The sequence below is a fragment of the Python bivittatus genome, unplaced genomic scaffold, assembly GCF_059951505.1.
Source record: "Python bivittatus isolate LINGU-HERP-01145 unplaced genomic scaffold, Pbiv_v1 ctg000330_np1212, whole genome shotgun sequence".
Lineage (NCBI taxonomy): Eukaryota > Metazoa > Chordata > Lepidosauria > Squamata > Pythonidae > Python > Python bivittatus.
Genome location: NW_028277058.1, coordinates 32,487,807 through 32,505,173, shown reverse-complemented (window position 1 = coordinate 32,505,173; position 17,367 = coordinate 32,487,807). Strand labels below are relative to the sequence as shown.

Sequence of the window (17,367 nt, the reverse complement as noted above, 5' to 3'; positions counted from 1 at the left end):
AAACTTTGTGCATATTTTGGCTTCCTGATAAATTTCCCGTCTTTTATCCAGAAGACTCCACAGCAAACAGCCAATTTCTCAATTGTTGTTATGGATATAGAGAAACAGTAGGAACCTTTTCCCAATTAAGATCATGCTATCTATAAGCTGAACATGTTTCAGCACAGGTCTTTATGGATTATTACTTCAATCATGAACTCCACAGTTCATTTTGAAAATATCTATGTACTAATATGTCACGTTCGATAGCCCTGGCATCTTTTATCTGAATCACAAATGGATACTCCAAGCTTTGCTGGTGACGTTAACACATGCCTGATTTTACAGCACTGTAAATAGAGCTCCTATGCTAATAGGTTAAGGCCTATATTCAATGTTTCTCAATGTTTTGCCACAATAATCAAAAACAATATACAGATATTTGGTCATTCATTTGCCTTCTCAGTCCTTCATGCCCACTGAGGAAGACTATTTACCTGTAGTCTAAACAGCTTATAGAATAAAAACTAACTCTTTTTCTCTACTTTACCTTCCCCTTCCCTCATTATTACAGCTATATTATCTATTAAAACTGTTTCAATAAGGCTCTTTTACACTTCTTGGAAAAATAATATGTTTCTGCCAAAATAATTTAACAAATTTATTTTGTGAACCTGTCTTCTCATAAAATAATGAAGCATTTTGCCTCGTTAATAGGAGTTTGATTCATTTTCTCAGCCTTTCAGTTTCCCAGAAACATTATTTCTGATTAAAATACTTACTTCTTCAAAATTAGAAGGACGAATTTCTCTCTCGATAACAGGGAGAATGGTTCCAAGCCTTTTCTCAAATTCAATTTCTTCAGCTTCAACAAATGCTCCACAGGCTTGAGCAGCTAATCTCTTGTGTATACTCTATCAATAAAGACAATCTCTCGTAAATAAGACATTTTGCAAAAAAACTAAACTAGCACTATTTGTGACTTCTTTGTATGAGGAAAGTAAGAACATCAATTTGTGTGAGGGAAGGAAATAATTTTGCCCACCCAACAAAATCTAGAAGAGAAGATTTTTCTGAATCCCTATCCTTGCTATATAGAATGCTGGCTATATAGAAATGGGTAGGACTTCTTAGTCACTGCCCCCCTTCACTAGAGGTTCCCACCCCCTGCCCCACCCCCAAGATCAAACAATCGCCAGTGCTTTTGGGTTTTCATAGAGCCACTAAAATGTGATTGTTTCAACGAGATTTTGAGGTTTGCGAATTGATCCCTCACGGTAGGGTAAAGTTTGTATAGCTAAGTGTTACTCCCTGAACCGAAGTTCTTATTACTGATTGTTATTACTGTTTACTGTATTATGGTTTACTGTATTTTATTTTCACTGTAATACTGAAGGAGGTAGGTAAGCCACTCTGAAGCAGCATACAAACTTAGCTGAATAATACATATTTCCTCATTATAAATAACAAATTAAAAAGTTCTTACTGTAATAGTGCTGCTGACCTCTACAACAATAAGAAGCAACATTCAGACAGAGCATAACCTGGTTAGTTTGTCAGGTTCTAAAAGCAGTCCCTTCACTGTGTCCCATGGTGCAAACACTTCAGCCAACACCTGCTCTACCTGAACATAACTGAATCCTCTACATGCAAGGAGGCCCAAACATTTGTTAAGTGTGTCTGCCTTACCAACAACATGCCCAGCCATGATTCTAAGTGGAGATTTTAATCCCACAAGAAAATGACATTACTAAATGCCATGTAGTAAAATAGTGTTCCACCAAAGAAAGTTCAGTTGATTATAATCTTTCTTTGAAAAAAATATTATTCTCTTAACATTCCCTTATTTTCTTCATTCTGCTTAGAAGATCAATTGCCAATGATAACCTAAACTACTGCCCTATATAGTACCTTTGCACTTGTAAACCATGAAGTAACCAGTGAAAACATCAGGTCTCGATTTGCAGGACTAATTTTGTTGAGAAGATTTTTGATTGCCAGTGCTGCCATCCTCTTGCACTTTGCTGAATCATCATTTACTATCATCATACATAATGGAACAAAGAATAGCCCACAAAACTCATGCAATAAACCCTGTAGATATAAAATAGAAATCAAACAGGCTGGAAATATCTAGAATGAGTGTTTTCCTCTGTAAACCACAATGAAAGGAAGATCCACATCAAGACAATCAACATACAGCCACTCCTTGTTTAGCAGCTACCTCCTTTAGCGACTGTTCACAAATATGACGGTCATCATCATCATCATTTTCTGACCAATGTGTGCACTTACAAATTTCTGTGCCTGACAACAATGTATGCTGGAGTGAGAGTAAGCCCACAAAAAAATGGCTTTACTAAATGAGATGGCAGCAACCAGTGATCTTTGCAGCATCTCTCTCTCTCTCCCCCTCAGTCATGTGTTCACTTAGCGACCATCTTGCTTCTGATTTAAGGAACGGATTGCGGTCACTAAACAACGAGAGGTTGTATTCCATATACAGATGAATGTATGACATTTTCCCTGCAACACGCATTTCAGTTAAATAACACTATCTCCAAGAATTGCATACATTTCACAATTCTTAAGCAAGCAAGAGCCAAAAACACTCTAACTGCAATTAGGAAGACTACATTCAACAACATTTGGAATGCTTTTCACAGCATATACAAAATAACTTTAGGGAATGGCTCTGAAAAGTCTTTGGATAAAAACTTTTTATTAAATGGGAAGGGGAGGAAAAGCCTGAATTCCTAATAGAACAGGCAGGATTTAAACAGAAATAAAATCAATCCGTGCAATCCTTTATTCCCACAAACAACTCCAGAATACTCCTGCAAGAAGCTGTGTGTTTACAGCTCTTCTGACTTTGCTTACAAATTTGATCCTGTACATATTTTCTCAGCAATCTCATTACTTTTAATGAAAGTCATTGTAAACAGTCTTATTCAAATATTGGACTTATTTTAGTTGAAATAGGGATATTTAGGGATATTGTATATGGGAGGTAACTGTACGGTACCTGAGGGAACATTTCAAAGAGGTAAGCAATCATTTCCAAAGCAGACTCTCTTCCCGTCTCATATTCATAACTAGGGTGAAACAATTAACAGCGCAATATAGTTAATACTTCCAAAATTGCCAAAATTTTGACACAAACAGCATAATATCTGTTGATATTCAATCAGATGTATTCTGTTATGTTTGTGTTTAGAAACCCAGATACCTAAAACATTAATAAAATATACTTTGATCATATAGTCTGCCTTTGCCAGTACCAGACTGCATAGGATGCTCTTGCTCCTTTAATAGCTGTATAGAGGAAAAATGAAATAAATATACATATATGTGGCAAGCCTCCATTCATAACAAAACTGGAGACATATGGTCAGCAGCTCTTCCATTATCTTCTTTTCAGCTGATCACCATGATGAATTCTTGGCCAGAGCCAAATTACCTAGTGTCTTTAAAAAAATGGGCAGCCTATATATTCTGAAAACAAAGCCATATACAGTTCCGTGTACTACAGAAAGTTATACTATTTAATGGAACAATTCATGGCACAGAAAACTCAAACACCAACAGAGGTATGGCAAACTTAAGACACCACAGGTCAAATACAGAGCTTTCATGAGGTTCCATATTTAGTCCTTGGCATCTTCAGATAAAGGAATGGGAGAAAGGTTGATGAGAGAGGAACTAACAGACAACACAAACTAGATAGGGAAATAAATCTGGTCTACTACCAGATTTTGTTTCTAACACATGTATTTGTTTATCTGTAACCAAAAGGAAAAACACAAAACAATTACAAAATAATCATTTAAAACCAATGGAACAAATATGTAATATTTATGCTCTCATGGTTTCATTTGGGAATTACAACCACAGTACTTACTTGAGCTGGGCAAGGATACACTCAAGGTTGGCTTTCAACTTTTTCCCCAGGGGATAATCAAGAATGTATTTTAGGTAAATCTAGGAGAGAAAACAATCAAGGAAAAATAATACTAACATAAATAGTTTTCCAGTATACAAAGACAGGGCAGCTATCCAAGTGCTAGCAGAGGGGAAAAAAATCTTCATGAGTTAATCCCATGAATTTAATTTTAGCAGCCAAAATAATCATTACCCAAGAACGGAAAACAATTGAGATGTGGATTAACAAGGCCTCTTTGATAGCTGCATCAGAAAATATCACATACAAAGTTAAAATAATGAAACATCAGAGGCAGGAACCACAATTCTGTCAAATATGGATGGATTTTACAACTTGCCTCAATAGCAATTGGCTACTGCTGTTTGGATGGATTTTGGATGGATTTTACAGGTTACCTCAATAGCAATTGACTGTAATATGGTAATATTTTACATATATAGTAAATTTGTTAACTGTACAGTACCTGTCTCTTTACTTGTTTTTTAGTAGATTTTTTGGTATTTTCTCTATATTTTTTATCTACTCATTTTGGGTTTATGTCATTTAGTTACTGTCCTTGATAATGTTTGTTAATCATATATATGTATATGTATGTATGTATGTATGTATGTAAAAACATTGGAGAAGGGGGAAGGGAATTTATAAAAGGGGACTGTGTACAAATATGGAAGGAAGGAAAGAATGTATATATGATTCTGAGACAATCATATTAGGAGTCTACAGCCCATAGTGCAGTGTTGTCCAAACTTGGCCACTTTAAGATGAGTGGACTTCAACAACTTCAATGCTGGCTGGGGAATTCTGGGAGTTGAAGTCCACTCATCTTAAAGTGGCCAAGTTTGGACAACACTGCCACAGTGGGTGATCTGTTCATTTTAATTATGCCTTCTCCACTGCTGGCAAACAGTTTACCAGTAAGCTTGTTAAGGGCCAGTTCAGTCCCCAGGCCCAAAAGAATCATTATCTCTGGCTTAAGAAAATTACTTAAAATATCTTTATGCTCCTAAGAAAATAATTATAATAATAAAAAGGACATTTTTAAAATGTCTACAAACCTGTCTGCACTGAACTCGAACTTGTTCACTTTGGCCTGTAACGGCAAAGTCTGCAACCTTCTGCATGACACCTTCAATTTCTGGAACTATCAGTTTTCTAGATAAAATGGCCTTTTTAAAAACAGAGACAATAATGAGTCAGAGTGAAGTTGTTCTAACCTATCAAAAGCAACTTAAAATAGAGAGTTTTTCTTTCTTTGCCCTGTGACACAAAAACATCACATACCAGAAACCCAACTACTTAAAAGCCAACTCTTGAGATATCCATTCACTGGGATTAAAATGATTTTATGCCCAACCCGCCACTTTGGAAGTTGTCGTCTCTTCTGATCTGCAGAGTCAGACGGGCAGGACCTGGTGTTCTGCCCACCTGAAGAACAACAGCCTATCTGCAAAGTGCTGTTGACTTAGAACTATTCTGCTTGCTGTGGTGCAACACACCAAGATGATGTTGAATGATACTTCCCCAGGAGAAACAAGTAAACTGAAGATGTGCTAGGCTGATGACTTATAGTTCAAAAACTTATTTATTAATTTATATTTATTAAAGCAATTTATATGGCTGCCCAACTCACTCATGGTGACTCCAGGCGGCTTACAGAAATGAAACCCCAAATACTACACCTCCACCCCCTGGCGACAACAATACATACAACTTGAGGTCAGTGTCAAGAGGAGACACTTGCACCAAGCTTCCCATTCCAGGCTGACTGGTTTCAAGAGAGGACTTTCAATTTTCACATAAAATACAAGACAAGTTATTGTGTTTTCATGCAATAATTCTTAAAAGACAATTTGCTATGTTACTACCTTTAAGAGGCCAAAAGCAGTGGCTTGTCGTAATGAGTCATAAATATCTTCTTCAGCATATCCAAGCAAAACTTGCAGTTGTTTATCTGTTATATGACTCTTTGTATTCCTCACAAGCAGAGTTACACACTGCAAATTAAAATTTTGCATTGTAAACTTAAATATAGGTTGGTCTACCAAATAAAATATTCTCACTCTATAGACGTGCAAAAATATCATTTTTCCCACAAAGATTACAATCCTAAATAGAATTAAGTAGGAAGTAAGCCCCATTATCATTTCTCAGATTAGTAAGGGCCTCTCTCTCTTTTGAAACCTATTGCTGAATTACACCCATGTAACCCAACTCTGAGGGGAGATGAAACTAATCCTTTTTAACTTTTTATTTCCTGCAGCTCAAAACTTTATTAGGCATGTTATTAATTCATCATAAAATGGTACTCTGTGACTTAATTTCAAGTTCTTAGAATGGTCAAAAATATACAATAGACAAATCTGTACATATGCATGCGTGTGTGTTAAAAATGATAAATATTAGTGATAGGCAAGTTTTTGTATGATTTCCTTCTTTCGCTGTCAAGGAAAAGATGGAACTGGAAACTGAAAGAATTCCCACAACCCTGAAACTGGGTCAGACTACTACAAACACAGACCTTCCCTCCCAGTGTATTTTATCTCCAAATGAGGCAGCTGAGTAGTTCTTTATTTCTGCAGACTGACATTGCTGGGTGGACTCTACAATGGATTACCACTTTGCGCAAAATGCTAGGAACTATTCCTGAGACCTCTGCCTGCACAACAGCCAAAAAAATTACCAGTAAGTATATTTCAGTAAAATGTACTAACATATACAGATTTCAAGGAGGCAGAGGTACCTTCTTTATCATGCAGGTAATACGATAACACTGGCATAAGACTTATCCAGGATCAGCACTGAACCATTCTTTTGGTTAAGACTTACTTTGAAACAATTGACAACCAAATGAAAATTCTGTCCTTTAGCTGCTCCTGGTTTAGCAAAGTCCTTCAGTAGGAGGAAAAGCTGCGTAATTAACTGCTCCATATTATTATCTGTTGCAGGTAGAGGAAACTTTAAAACCCAGAGAAATGATTGAAGTGCACCAGTGATCACCTGGAAAGAAAATAACAAGAATGATATATATGGTTCATGGAAATCTTGGTACCAACCAGAAATCTACCAGCTGAGATTATTAGTAGGCTTTTAAAAATCTAGGATTTCATGTTTTCCAAAAACCGTCACTTGTACCAAACTTTAGTACCACCTTCTTAACATATAGATGCAAAAGACACATGGGCCACTACTGCTGAATCAATAGTTTAGCTTACTATTACAATCAAAAGGCTAGCAGACAGATTATAAAACAGAAATAAATACACAGAATAAACAATCTGTATATAACCTAGAACCTAAAAAGGGAAGCAAACCTCTACCAAGCTGGGCACCTTTAATTTTGCTAACCTTCTGGCTACATATCTACAGAATATACTATGTACTAGAGTCCAGCCCTTGTCACACTTCTAGTGCATTCAAACTACAATCTGGTCTTTGGAGGCCAAGGTTTGGGGGGCTGTTTGCAGCCTTAGGGGGTCCAGTTGTGTATCTCTATTTTAAAGCTCTCTGCGCAAATGTAAGACCCAGAAACTTGCACTTTAACAGAAATACTGTAAGTAAATGCAAAACTCTTGATTTTCTGTTCTGACATCTAAGCAGTGAGTATGTAATCTCCCAACGTTATTACTTATCAAAGAGAGATTTGTTCTAGGACTGAACTCCATAGTCTGTCTGCACTGCTGTAAAGTTGTTACATGTTGCTAAACATCATACCTTATTATCTGTGGACTGAAGACAGCTGATAAGCAGTTGTACAAAAGGATCCAACATTTCTAAAACATGCTCATCTGAAGAATTTATTTTAGATCTCTTCAAACTCATGTGCAGCAGCTGTACACGATAAAGAAGTGTTAGAGGGCTTTAATCTAAAAGGTAAAATGATTTATTCAAGCACAAGGGTAATCTCAGATGTTATTTAACACAGTAAGAAATTGCAGTGGTATCTTAGAAATGCAGCACATTAAGAGGGGAGAGCACAAGCAGGAAAAAGATTGAAGACACAAAAGAAATGGATGGAGAGAAATATTTTTCTTCTTTCTAATCTGTCAAGTCTATTGAACTATAATGTTGCTCAGGAACTTTCCACAGAAACGTCCTTCCAGATTCTATTTTGTATTTACTACAAAATAACAAATCTTTATAGGCTGGCTCAGTTCAGCCACAATGGCAAGCCTTACAGATCCATTCTCTTAATGACTTCCAAGGCTCTCATTTCAAGATTAATAACAAACATGTAAATAATTGTTTATGCAAATAATACATACATTCAAATGTAATGACAAGTCATGATTTCCAATCACCCAAGAAAGAAAAACTCAGAGCATGTGAGGGATGGAAAGTGAATGCAGTATTACACACACTGCCAGTTCTCCCATAACTGATGGGAGCCTTATATTTAAATTGATTGTCTCAACTTTTTATTCTGATCAAGTGACCCATCTGTAACATGTAGGGAGAAACTAGAGTTATTAAGTTATTATTAAGTTATTTCAACAATTTTAAGGTGGGTCATGAGGTTTGATCTGGTTTGTTTGTAATGTTCCTGAATGAAACATAAAAGGCTGGATTCATTTAATACTGGAGAGACTACACATTTTAAAACAGAAAAAAATCAATGAGAGAGAGAGAGAGAGAGATGCTGGGCACTTCTTACCCGTAGCCCTGACTCAACCAAGATGTGCATGTTAGTCTTGCTGCTCACAGGTGCTTTTTGACCTCCTCGAACGGGAGTCGGTGGCAGTAAGAGGCAGCTCTCTGGTTGCAAACGTGGATCTGGAGGAACTGCAGCTTTCATTCTGAAAACAGTTATTGAAGAAGAAAGCAAAAATAAGAATTATGGTCTTAGCAGACAGTTCTTCTAAATGAAGTAAAGGCATTTATTGAGCAGAGAAAGGAGAGGAAACCAAAATCAGATATTTAATATGAATTCATATACTTCAAAGTAAGCTCAATTATTTAATGAAGCCATTTCTTCTTGAGAGACTGGAAAGATCTCAAGATCTATATAATACTGATCTCCAAAAGACTGCTGCGTGCATCAAATAGCCCTCATGAGATTGATCAAGGAAAAAAAAATAGTTTTTATCCTAAAGAAGAAGGAATCAAATGCTGGTTAAAATAAAATATGGCTTAACTAGAAACAGTGGAACTGCAAGTAAACAAATGGAAGAAATCCAGAATTGTAGGCATTGCAGAAACACAGAACCAGAGATTGCTGACTTCTTTGCATTTATGATAATGAAATGGGATTTGCTGTGTATAAATATGTGTGTTGCTGTGTGTATATAAAACATAGGCACCCACATATAGATTTTCTACTAGCATTTAGTATAAAGCAATAACATTTATTGGCAAGCAAAAGAAAAGGGGATCAAACTAAATATAGCTTTCTATATGTTTTATTCTTCCTAAACTTACTTTGCTTTCTCTGTTAACAATGGCAGATTTTCACTAATCAAACCATGGCTGAGTAGAAGAACAGAGTCTGCAGTCATTGCTTTGTTCAGTATCAATCCAGACACAATTCGTCGTAAAGTTTCATGTACCTTTCGAGACATCTTTAGGCTGGTTGTATTCTCCAAAATCTGCAGGACGACATTACAATATAGAAATCACCTTACAAAGCAAATCCTAGAACAGAAATCTTTTTAGAATGACACTTTCAACACTAATACCTCCCACCTTTCTGCAGCAGCAACATGTTCTGAGAGAATGCATCATTTTGCTTTTTTCCATGGCTCCACATCAAGGAAGATTTGTGAAAGTGCTCCACTGCATCACTGAGAACCCTCCCTCTATTCCTCTTTCAATTACATATTCATCATACTGTTACTAGATATATTTGCACTGATTGCATGCATGTCCTGTCTCTACAAGAGAGATCAGCATCTGGCAGCCTCCAACCAAGTCTACGTCAAGAAACTCTCCCAACCCAATAAAAATCTCTTATGTGCTGTGCCTCTGCAGCCCCTGGAACAATACTGCCAACTTCATCCTGGTTTCATTCATTGGAAAAAAAGAGGAAATTGGGGAGCAGGTGGTCAACTGTAATCCAAAAGCAGTAAAATGGTTCTGTACTTTCTAGATGATAATCTACAATATTCCTTAATTTGTTGATTTCTCATTCAGCAAATAAAAGTGATACTAGAAATTCAAAAGTATAAGTGGGAGAGGTGACAGGAGCTTTACTGATAATTGATTGGGTTGATCACACCAGAAAAGGGGAAGGAGCTGTTTGGCAAATCTTTGACAGAAAGATCCTCTGAATATTCTAGCAGATCATGAAGTTACCTTACAGTAAGGTAGGCAACCTGAAGCTTCAGAACGATACATAGCTCATAAACCTCTTTTCTGTGCTCCTCAGAACCTCTGGTCAATGTTATTGAAAATAAATTGCATTGTTTCCCACTATTATCCCAGATAAAGGAAAATTGTAGAGTAAGTTCTAAGCTAGGCTTTATGTAGAAAAAAACAAAAACCACAAGCACAACCAAATTCACCCCCCTCCCAGGAAATTATTGTCCAGCCACGTACATTACACGACGCTACCTTTTATATATTGTTGCCTTACCCTTTGACACTTCCAAAAATATTAAATGCCGCCTCTGGCCCCCAGAAATTTACTAATTTCTGCCTTTAGCATATAACTGGGATTAACTGGCAGCCCAGGTTCTTCTCAGCTAATACTGGCACAAGAAGGACTAATATATCTGGAAAACTTGTAGTTATATATATTTGTTTATACATAAAATGTATATACCACTTTCATTAAAGCACACATACAGACATGCCCACAGTGAACTTTAGCAAGACTAATTAGCAAAAAGTGACATTTTGATGACCAGGGATTGTATTTGGGATCAGAACAATGATACAAAGTGATGGGGGGGGGGAAGGGTTTGCAGTATTTTCTTCTTTTAAGTCACTGTTAAGCTTGTTTTAGGCATTATGCTGTAGTTTCCTATTTCAAAATGGTGGAAATTTTTTGAAAGACTGGTCAAAGGGGACTCTGGAGTTGAGGACCAAGGAAAAGAGGTTACATGCAGTTTTGGGGCTACAGCTTGCTCACTCTGCCCAGGAATGTCTGCTCACTAGAAGAATCCGATTACTGTATTCAGACATACAGTATCCCACTTTAAAGTTCCAATGAATATTAATTCTACCTTCTTACCTCTTTTAATGGAAGAATAACCTTAATCACTTGGTTTTTTCCTACGTATTTGGCAAGGATTTCATAAGAATCGTAACTTTTGCTTCTACGAGCTTCCATGACTTTGGAAACTATGCCCTTTACTTCTTTTTCCTCAGCAATTTCCCCAAACAGTTCACGGCTGAAAATCTTTACAGAAGATAGGAGAGAAATAAGGATAGTTCAGCAACAGATAATAATAATGAAATAGTTACAGCTGCATCTGCCGTTTTCAGTGCAACTTTCCAGACAACAGTCCCTTTAGTTCACTGATGTACAAATTTTGTGGCACCATAAAGACTAACCAGAAAAGCTTATGCTGTTATATAAGGAAGAGGAAGAGACCTTAAGACATACCTCAAAAGTCCAACACTGTAAATGTGGCCTTCTTCCATTTAAAAAAAATTAAAATCCAATAAATCTCAGCAAACCATAATGGTTTGTGCAATTCATAAACAAAGCAATAAAATGACAGGAAAGATCATCTGCCCCCTCAGAATGAATGTCAACTTAATGTCTTTGTGTGCATTACATAATAACATGGATAATGTGTCTGGAGATTATGAAAGCCAAGCTAAAGATCAGAGAATGCTCCCATTGCTCTTTTCCCTTTCTTTAAACAAATGGCTCATGATCTGAGTTTCTTCAGAGAACGAGCAGTTTTGACTTTGGCATTACCCAGCATCACCTTTTCCCCATGCAAGAATTAAGTTAAAGACCTGCTGAAACGAATCATTTTGCATCTGATCTTTTTCATATGCTGTAAAAAACGTACTTCCATCAACAGTTCTATGCAGGGATCCAAATCACCAACTTTAAGTCGATCATTGGCGAGGCTTTTCAGCAAGAGGTGGACAGTGAAAGTTAGCACGTGGACCTACATATTTAGGAGAGACCATTATATTTGTTAATGGAAAAGAAAACTACCGCAAGAGTATTGCAGCAATGTAAGTCAAAATATTACAATGTACTTTTCCCCAGTTTTTCTATTGTTACCTATTAGATCAGCCTTCTAGGTAATCCTGCATTTCTCAAACTTTTGAAGCACTGACCCTATTTCTAATGTTATTTCTAATATTTCTAAGAGTATTTACCTTCAGCAGTTTCTGTTACTAACCCAATGTCAACTGATGTACTGAATTAGGAGAAAGTGCAGACATTCTTGCATATAGTTCTGCAAATACAGTCTGTTACTATCTACAATGATTATAGATTGGTAATAAAAGCAGAATGAAAAAGGAATTCCAGATTCCTCCCCACATCTGTTATGCTTCCTCCTTACCTGGTAACCGCTGACAAGGGTTGACTCCATCTCTTTTAAAACATACTGAAGGTATTGTGGTCCCAAAGCCTCCATTATTTTCATCAAGGTATTACGTGCAATGTCCCGGATTTCCTGCGCTCTATTCCTCAGAAGAGAGCAGACTTTCAGAAGAATGCTGGAAACAAAGAGAGACTACAATTATCTAAAGATGCCAAGTAAAGAAAAACAGAACACCAATTTCAGTGGGAAAAGCTTCATTTCAACTCCAACAAAATTTTAATACTATATTGATATAATTTATCTTCAAAGGTTTATATGATGGTGGTGGTGGTGGTGGTGGTTGAAGATTTACATATGAAAGATTTAATATCCATTATAGATATAGATATCATATTTACCTTGGCAAATTCTCCTCCATAACATCTTGAGGAAGAGACTGCATCAGCTTGACCATTGCAAAAGCTATTGGGACCTTCACCACCTCTTCATCATTGACAATCTTGGATTTCACCAGCTTGTGCTGTTCATCTCTTTTGACCTGTGAAGTGCCGAAACAAATCCACTTCAGTTACAATTTTACTACAAGATGCATTTGATATCTTTCTTCATGCTGAGAGAGAAATTAATACTCAGTCTACTTTAATGCATACGTTAAACCTGCCTTCTCCAGATGGGCTTGACTGAAATTCATACCCCAGCTAGGAGAACTGTTAAGAAAGGCAGGTTAGAGTGTTGGACAAGAATTAAGGGCATCTTAGGTCTAAAACTTCCTTCAGTTATAAAAATCTCTATATGATCTTTTGCAGCTTGACCTCTCCTGTACTATTACTGTGAAATAAAAGCATGAGAAATCCCCACAACGCCAATCTGAATGCCCCGGAGGAAAAAAGAAAGGAAGTGTTAAAACATACCTTTGCAATGAGGCATCTGTGCAGTTTGGGCAATATATTGGCAATCACTGTTTCCTGAATATGTTTAATCAGACACTCCAGCTCTTTCTTATTCCTGGGCAGGAATGAGGGCGGTTTTGTAGCTTTCTGGGAGTTCTCATCTTCTTCATTAGCAGGCTGATCAGACCCAGATGCAGCATCCTCCTTCTGTTCACTGACACAAGAATGTTCTTTGCTGGTCTTTTGGCCTTCTTCTTCTCCATCACTAAGTTCCACTTCCATGGCTTCATTCTCTACTTCAGGATTGATATGCATGGCTTCTACAGAAGTTACATAAGATGAATGAAATGACTATGGCATTTATTAATCAAGATTCCATTTTAGAATAAGATAAAGAAATAAAAACTGCAACAAAGTACTCTAGCAGGAAGCACTCCTATTAAGAATTCAGTCAACCGTTATCTTTTTCTGGAAACTCAATTTCTGAGTTTTTTATATCTCCATAAAATATTAGATTCTCTGAAGTCTGATCTCACTTCACTTCCTTGTCTTATTCTGATTACATCAAGTTTCTGTACTCAAATAATTACCTGGCAGTATCAGCTTTGTAGCCAACAATTATTGCGCTAGTGATCATCAGAAGTTTGGAACTTTCACCTAAACATATAATTCAATTTTATAAGCCTCAGTATATTTAGCCCCATTAAAATTAACAGAACAAAAGGCAGGAATTATAATAAAGGTACCCTATCACATAGCAAAATGTATTCTGAATAACCCTTATTGAAATAAACTGAACCAGATAAGTCATTTCCAGCACACAATGCCATTTATTTCTTAAAGTAATTTAATTTTTTTTAAAAAATTAAAAGTAATTAAAAATAATTATCCAGACAAATTCCCTCCGAAGAATTAAGAATAGCCTGCTAGATTACACAAAGGCCCATCTTAGGCCAGCATTTTTTTTCTCACAGTGGCCACTGAGGTGGATGCTTGTAAGTAACAGAGACATATTCCTCTCCTGCCACTGTTTTCCTGCAACTGGTATTTGGAGTCTTGTTGCTCCCAACCTGCAAGTAACATTGACTAATAGCTGTGATAGAGTCAATCTTCATATCTATCCCCTTTTCAAGCTATTCAAGTCAGAGGCCATCACCATATTTTGTGGTAATGAATTCCACGTTAATTATATGCTTTGAGAAAAAGTGTTGTTCCATCTATTCCAAATCGCCTTTCAACCGGCTTCATTGGACAACCCTGGTTCTAGTGCTGTGAGGGAGGGAGAAAAGATTCTTGCAGCCTATTTTCTCTGTGCCATGCATGATTTATATTCTTTGATCATGTCCTCTTGTTCACCTTTTTTCCAAACTAAAGAGTCCAAACATTCTAGCCTTTTCTCATAGGGAAGGTGTTTGAGCCTCCTGATAATTTTAGTTGCCCTCTGTACACTTTTTCTATATCCTTTTACAAATGTGGCAACCACAACTTTATGTGGTAGGCTAGATACTGACCACACCATAAAACTATTCCTACTGTTTGCTATTTTTGCCAAGTTAGTATTGCATAAAAGGACACATTATCTAATCCACATGACTGTCACCAAGTAACTCAAGAATCTTTGATGAAGAAATCTAAAAATCAAAGTGTACAAAGTCAAAGTGGAAAATGACACTTCCATCCACGTCAGTGAAGCAGAATTTATTTTTGCAACACTCATGCTGATTTCCTTTCAGCACGGCATGTCACACTTATTTGTTTATTTTAAATATTTATATACTGTTTCTTATTTTTAAAAATCTCAAAACAATTTACAATAAAAAAATCAGCAAGTCATACTAAGAGGGGGCAGTGTGGTCAGAATGATGTATCCTCCTGAAGGTCACATGCAGCTGTATGTAATGCAAGAATTTAAACCACAAAGCACAACAGCCAGACTGTGCAGCATGTCTGCATAAACTGAGAAAATAAATTAGGCTGGCTTTGCTTAATGCAGAACTGCACATAGGTTTAGTTTTAAGCAGGCATTCTAAACTAACAAAGCAGTAATTAACTTGAAAAAATAAGAAAAGCATAAATAATAGACCTTATGAATTATATACAAAGAGAAATTATCAGGCATTGTTTTTCTGTTAGTATTACACTGTGTTGGAAGCAAATCCCTGAGAAGAAATAATATTAATCTAGTCTAGAAAAAGTAAATCTTATAGTAAATTAAAGGAGGGCATAAGAAATTGTATGCTTTTATGACTGCAAAAATGTTTCATTGTAAGACTGGAGGGATACCCATTTTGTGTCAATTATACCAAGGCCTGTAGAACTCACTTCTATATTTGAGCAAGCATTTTACTGCCAGATGATTATTTAGAAATTTGGACTGCATATAATAGTTGAGAAAAATGTTAAATATTTAATTGTAATTTAGTACATAAAAAGTATATGCTTTTGATCTTCGCTCTCTCTCTTTTGCATATTATAAAAAAATATAGAAGGGCACCATAATTTACTTCAAGTGGAATAGATTCCCATGGGCCAAGGTACCCTCAATCAGATTCAGGAATTAGAAAACTTACCTTCCGTTTCAATAATCAAAAGCTGCTTTTCAAGAGTTTCGTGGTCAAAATGAAAAGCCTCCAGCACCATTACTAGCACGCTTTCAAAGAAGAAAGAAAAAGAAATGCATCTGATTTCCAAAGTTTCCAACTTTATCGAACAATTTGCAAAACACTCTGTATAAACAAGGAAAACTGAGCCACTGCTGCCATGGTAAAAATAACCCTGGATTAATAGATGACATACTTTAACTACAGTGCAATTAACATACCTGCGCCACAATCTTACAATTATACATTTTGCTTATTTGCATAATTAAAGGGTTGATGTACTATGAAAACATAGAACAGGTGCAAAAGATGTTTTAAAAATTAATCCACTATATTGATTAATATAATAAGAGTTTTTTTTAAAAAATCTTCACTGTAAATTGTACATTGTTAGCAGAAATAGTCTTTGGAACAGCATTCTTCCCAAGATTAGGTAGGCTTCCACCCTATTCATATTTCCGAAATCCATTAAAACCTGCTCTCCTGCTACTGGATGCTGTCCTTTGAAGCACTATTTCTTTGCTTTGGTTTGATTTATAATTTTTTGATGTATTTTTTTCTGTTGCAAGCTGTTTTGACTCTTGTTGGACTGACTGTCAAATAAATTGTAGTTAGCAAATATATATATGTACAGTAGATAGAAGCATATGAGTTGTGGCATAAAAGCAGCCCAAGGTGTAATAACTGGAAGGCTATGAACAAGCTTCAGAGAACTGCAAAGTAATTATGCATACCTACAGGCCTGGACAGAAAAAGATGTCTTGCAGATCCAACAGTGAGGCTACTACTCACTCCTGTTGCAAATTAGCAATGGTACAAGCTGAGGCCAAGAGCTAAAGGGCTCGTGATCTCACTTTCCTTAATCTTTGGGTGAATTAGAATCTCACAAAATAAATATATGTACAGCAATACAGTATAAGTAACAGCTTTAAAATCTTAAAGATACTGACAGTTAACTATAATGAAGTATCATTTTTTAAAAATATTATCAGTAGGCAAAATCACACTTATTTTTTCAGAAGCCCATAATATTCAATAGTACTTACTCCTATGTAAGTGCATATGGTTATAGTTTAAATCTTAAAACTGGCATTTACTGTACCTGACACCAAGTTTTTGATTGATTTGTCCCGTCTGCAATACATGGATGAAATGCTTCAAATGATAAAGGTATGCTGACCAAGAAAGATGTCTGCAGACAGCTCCCACCATTTCAACTGATGCAGTTATCATGTTTTCATGCTAAGGAAAAGAGTATTATCTGTAAGATTAAAGATTAAACTGCAGAACACGTTCAACATCAAGTTGTTCTTCTATCCACTCTTTTTTAACATAAAAATAAGTCTATAGTCCTCTGATCTGGATCAAGACCACTGCAGAGGGTGGGCAGAAGGAAGCAATCTTTCTGAACAAGCCCTTTACGTCCATCCCCCATTCTGTGTGTGAAGTTCCAACAACAACAAATTCTCCATAAGAGCTATGGAATCTACTAAAGGTAGTAAAGG

At 36.3% G+C, this 17,367-nt stretch overlaps 1 protein-coding gene across 1 annotated transcript in view; it reads right to left on the bottom strand.

The window, feature by feature from the left end:
• The window catches only part of UTP20 (UTP20 small subunit processome component), a 79,941-nt gene that overhangs the window by 5,973 nt on the left and 56,601 nt on the right, over nucleotides 1-17,367 (bottom strand). The window contains exons 39-55 of the mRNA XM_088141923.1: nucleotides 16,965-17,104; nucleotides 15,833-15,912; nucleotides 13,284-13,582; nucleotides 12,771-12,910; nucleotides 12,391-12,547; nucleotides 11,884-11,985; nucleotides 11,091-11,258; nucleotides 9,338-9,504; nucleotides 8,574-8,715; nucleotides 7,634-7,750; nucleotides 6,749-6,919; nucleotides 5,788-5,916; nucleotides 4,978-5,088; nucleotides 3,881-3,960; nucleotides 3,005-3,074; nucleotides 1,891-2,073; nucleotides 762-893 (exon numbers count right to left, since the gene is read on the bottom strand). Of these exons, the coding sequence (XP_087998049.1) occupies nucleotides 762-893; nucleotides 1,891-2,073; nucleotides 3,005-3,074; nucleotides 3,881-3,960; nucleotides 4,978-5,088; nucleotides 5,788-5,916; nucleotides 6,749-6,919; nucleotides 7,634-7,750; nucleotides 8,574-8,715; nucleotides 9,338-9,504; nucleotides 11,091-11,258; nucleotides 11,884-11,985; nucleotides 12,391-12,547; nucleotides 12,771-12,910; nucleotides 13,284-13,582; nucleotides 15,833-15,912; nucleotides 16,965-17,104 (2,388 nt within the window). The remainder of the gene's footprint in view (nucleotides 1-761; nucleotides 894-1,890; nucleotides 2,074-3,004; nucleotides 3,075-3,880; nucleotides 3,961-4,977; nucleotides 5,089-5,787; nucleotides 5,917-6,748; nucleotides 6,920-7,633; nucleotides 7,751-8,573; nucleotides 8,716-9,337; nucleotides 9,505-11,090; nucleotides 11,259-11,883; nucleotides 11,986-12,390; nucleotides 12,548-12,770; nucleotides 12,911-13,283; nucleotides 13,583-15,832; nucleotides 15,913-16,964; nucleotides 17,105-17,367) is intronic.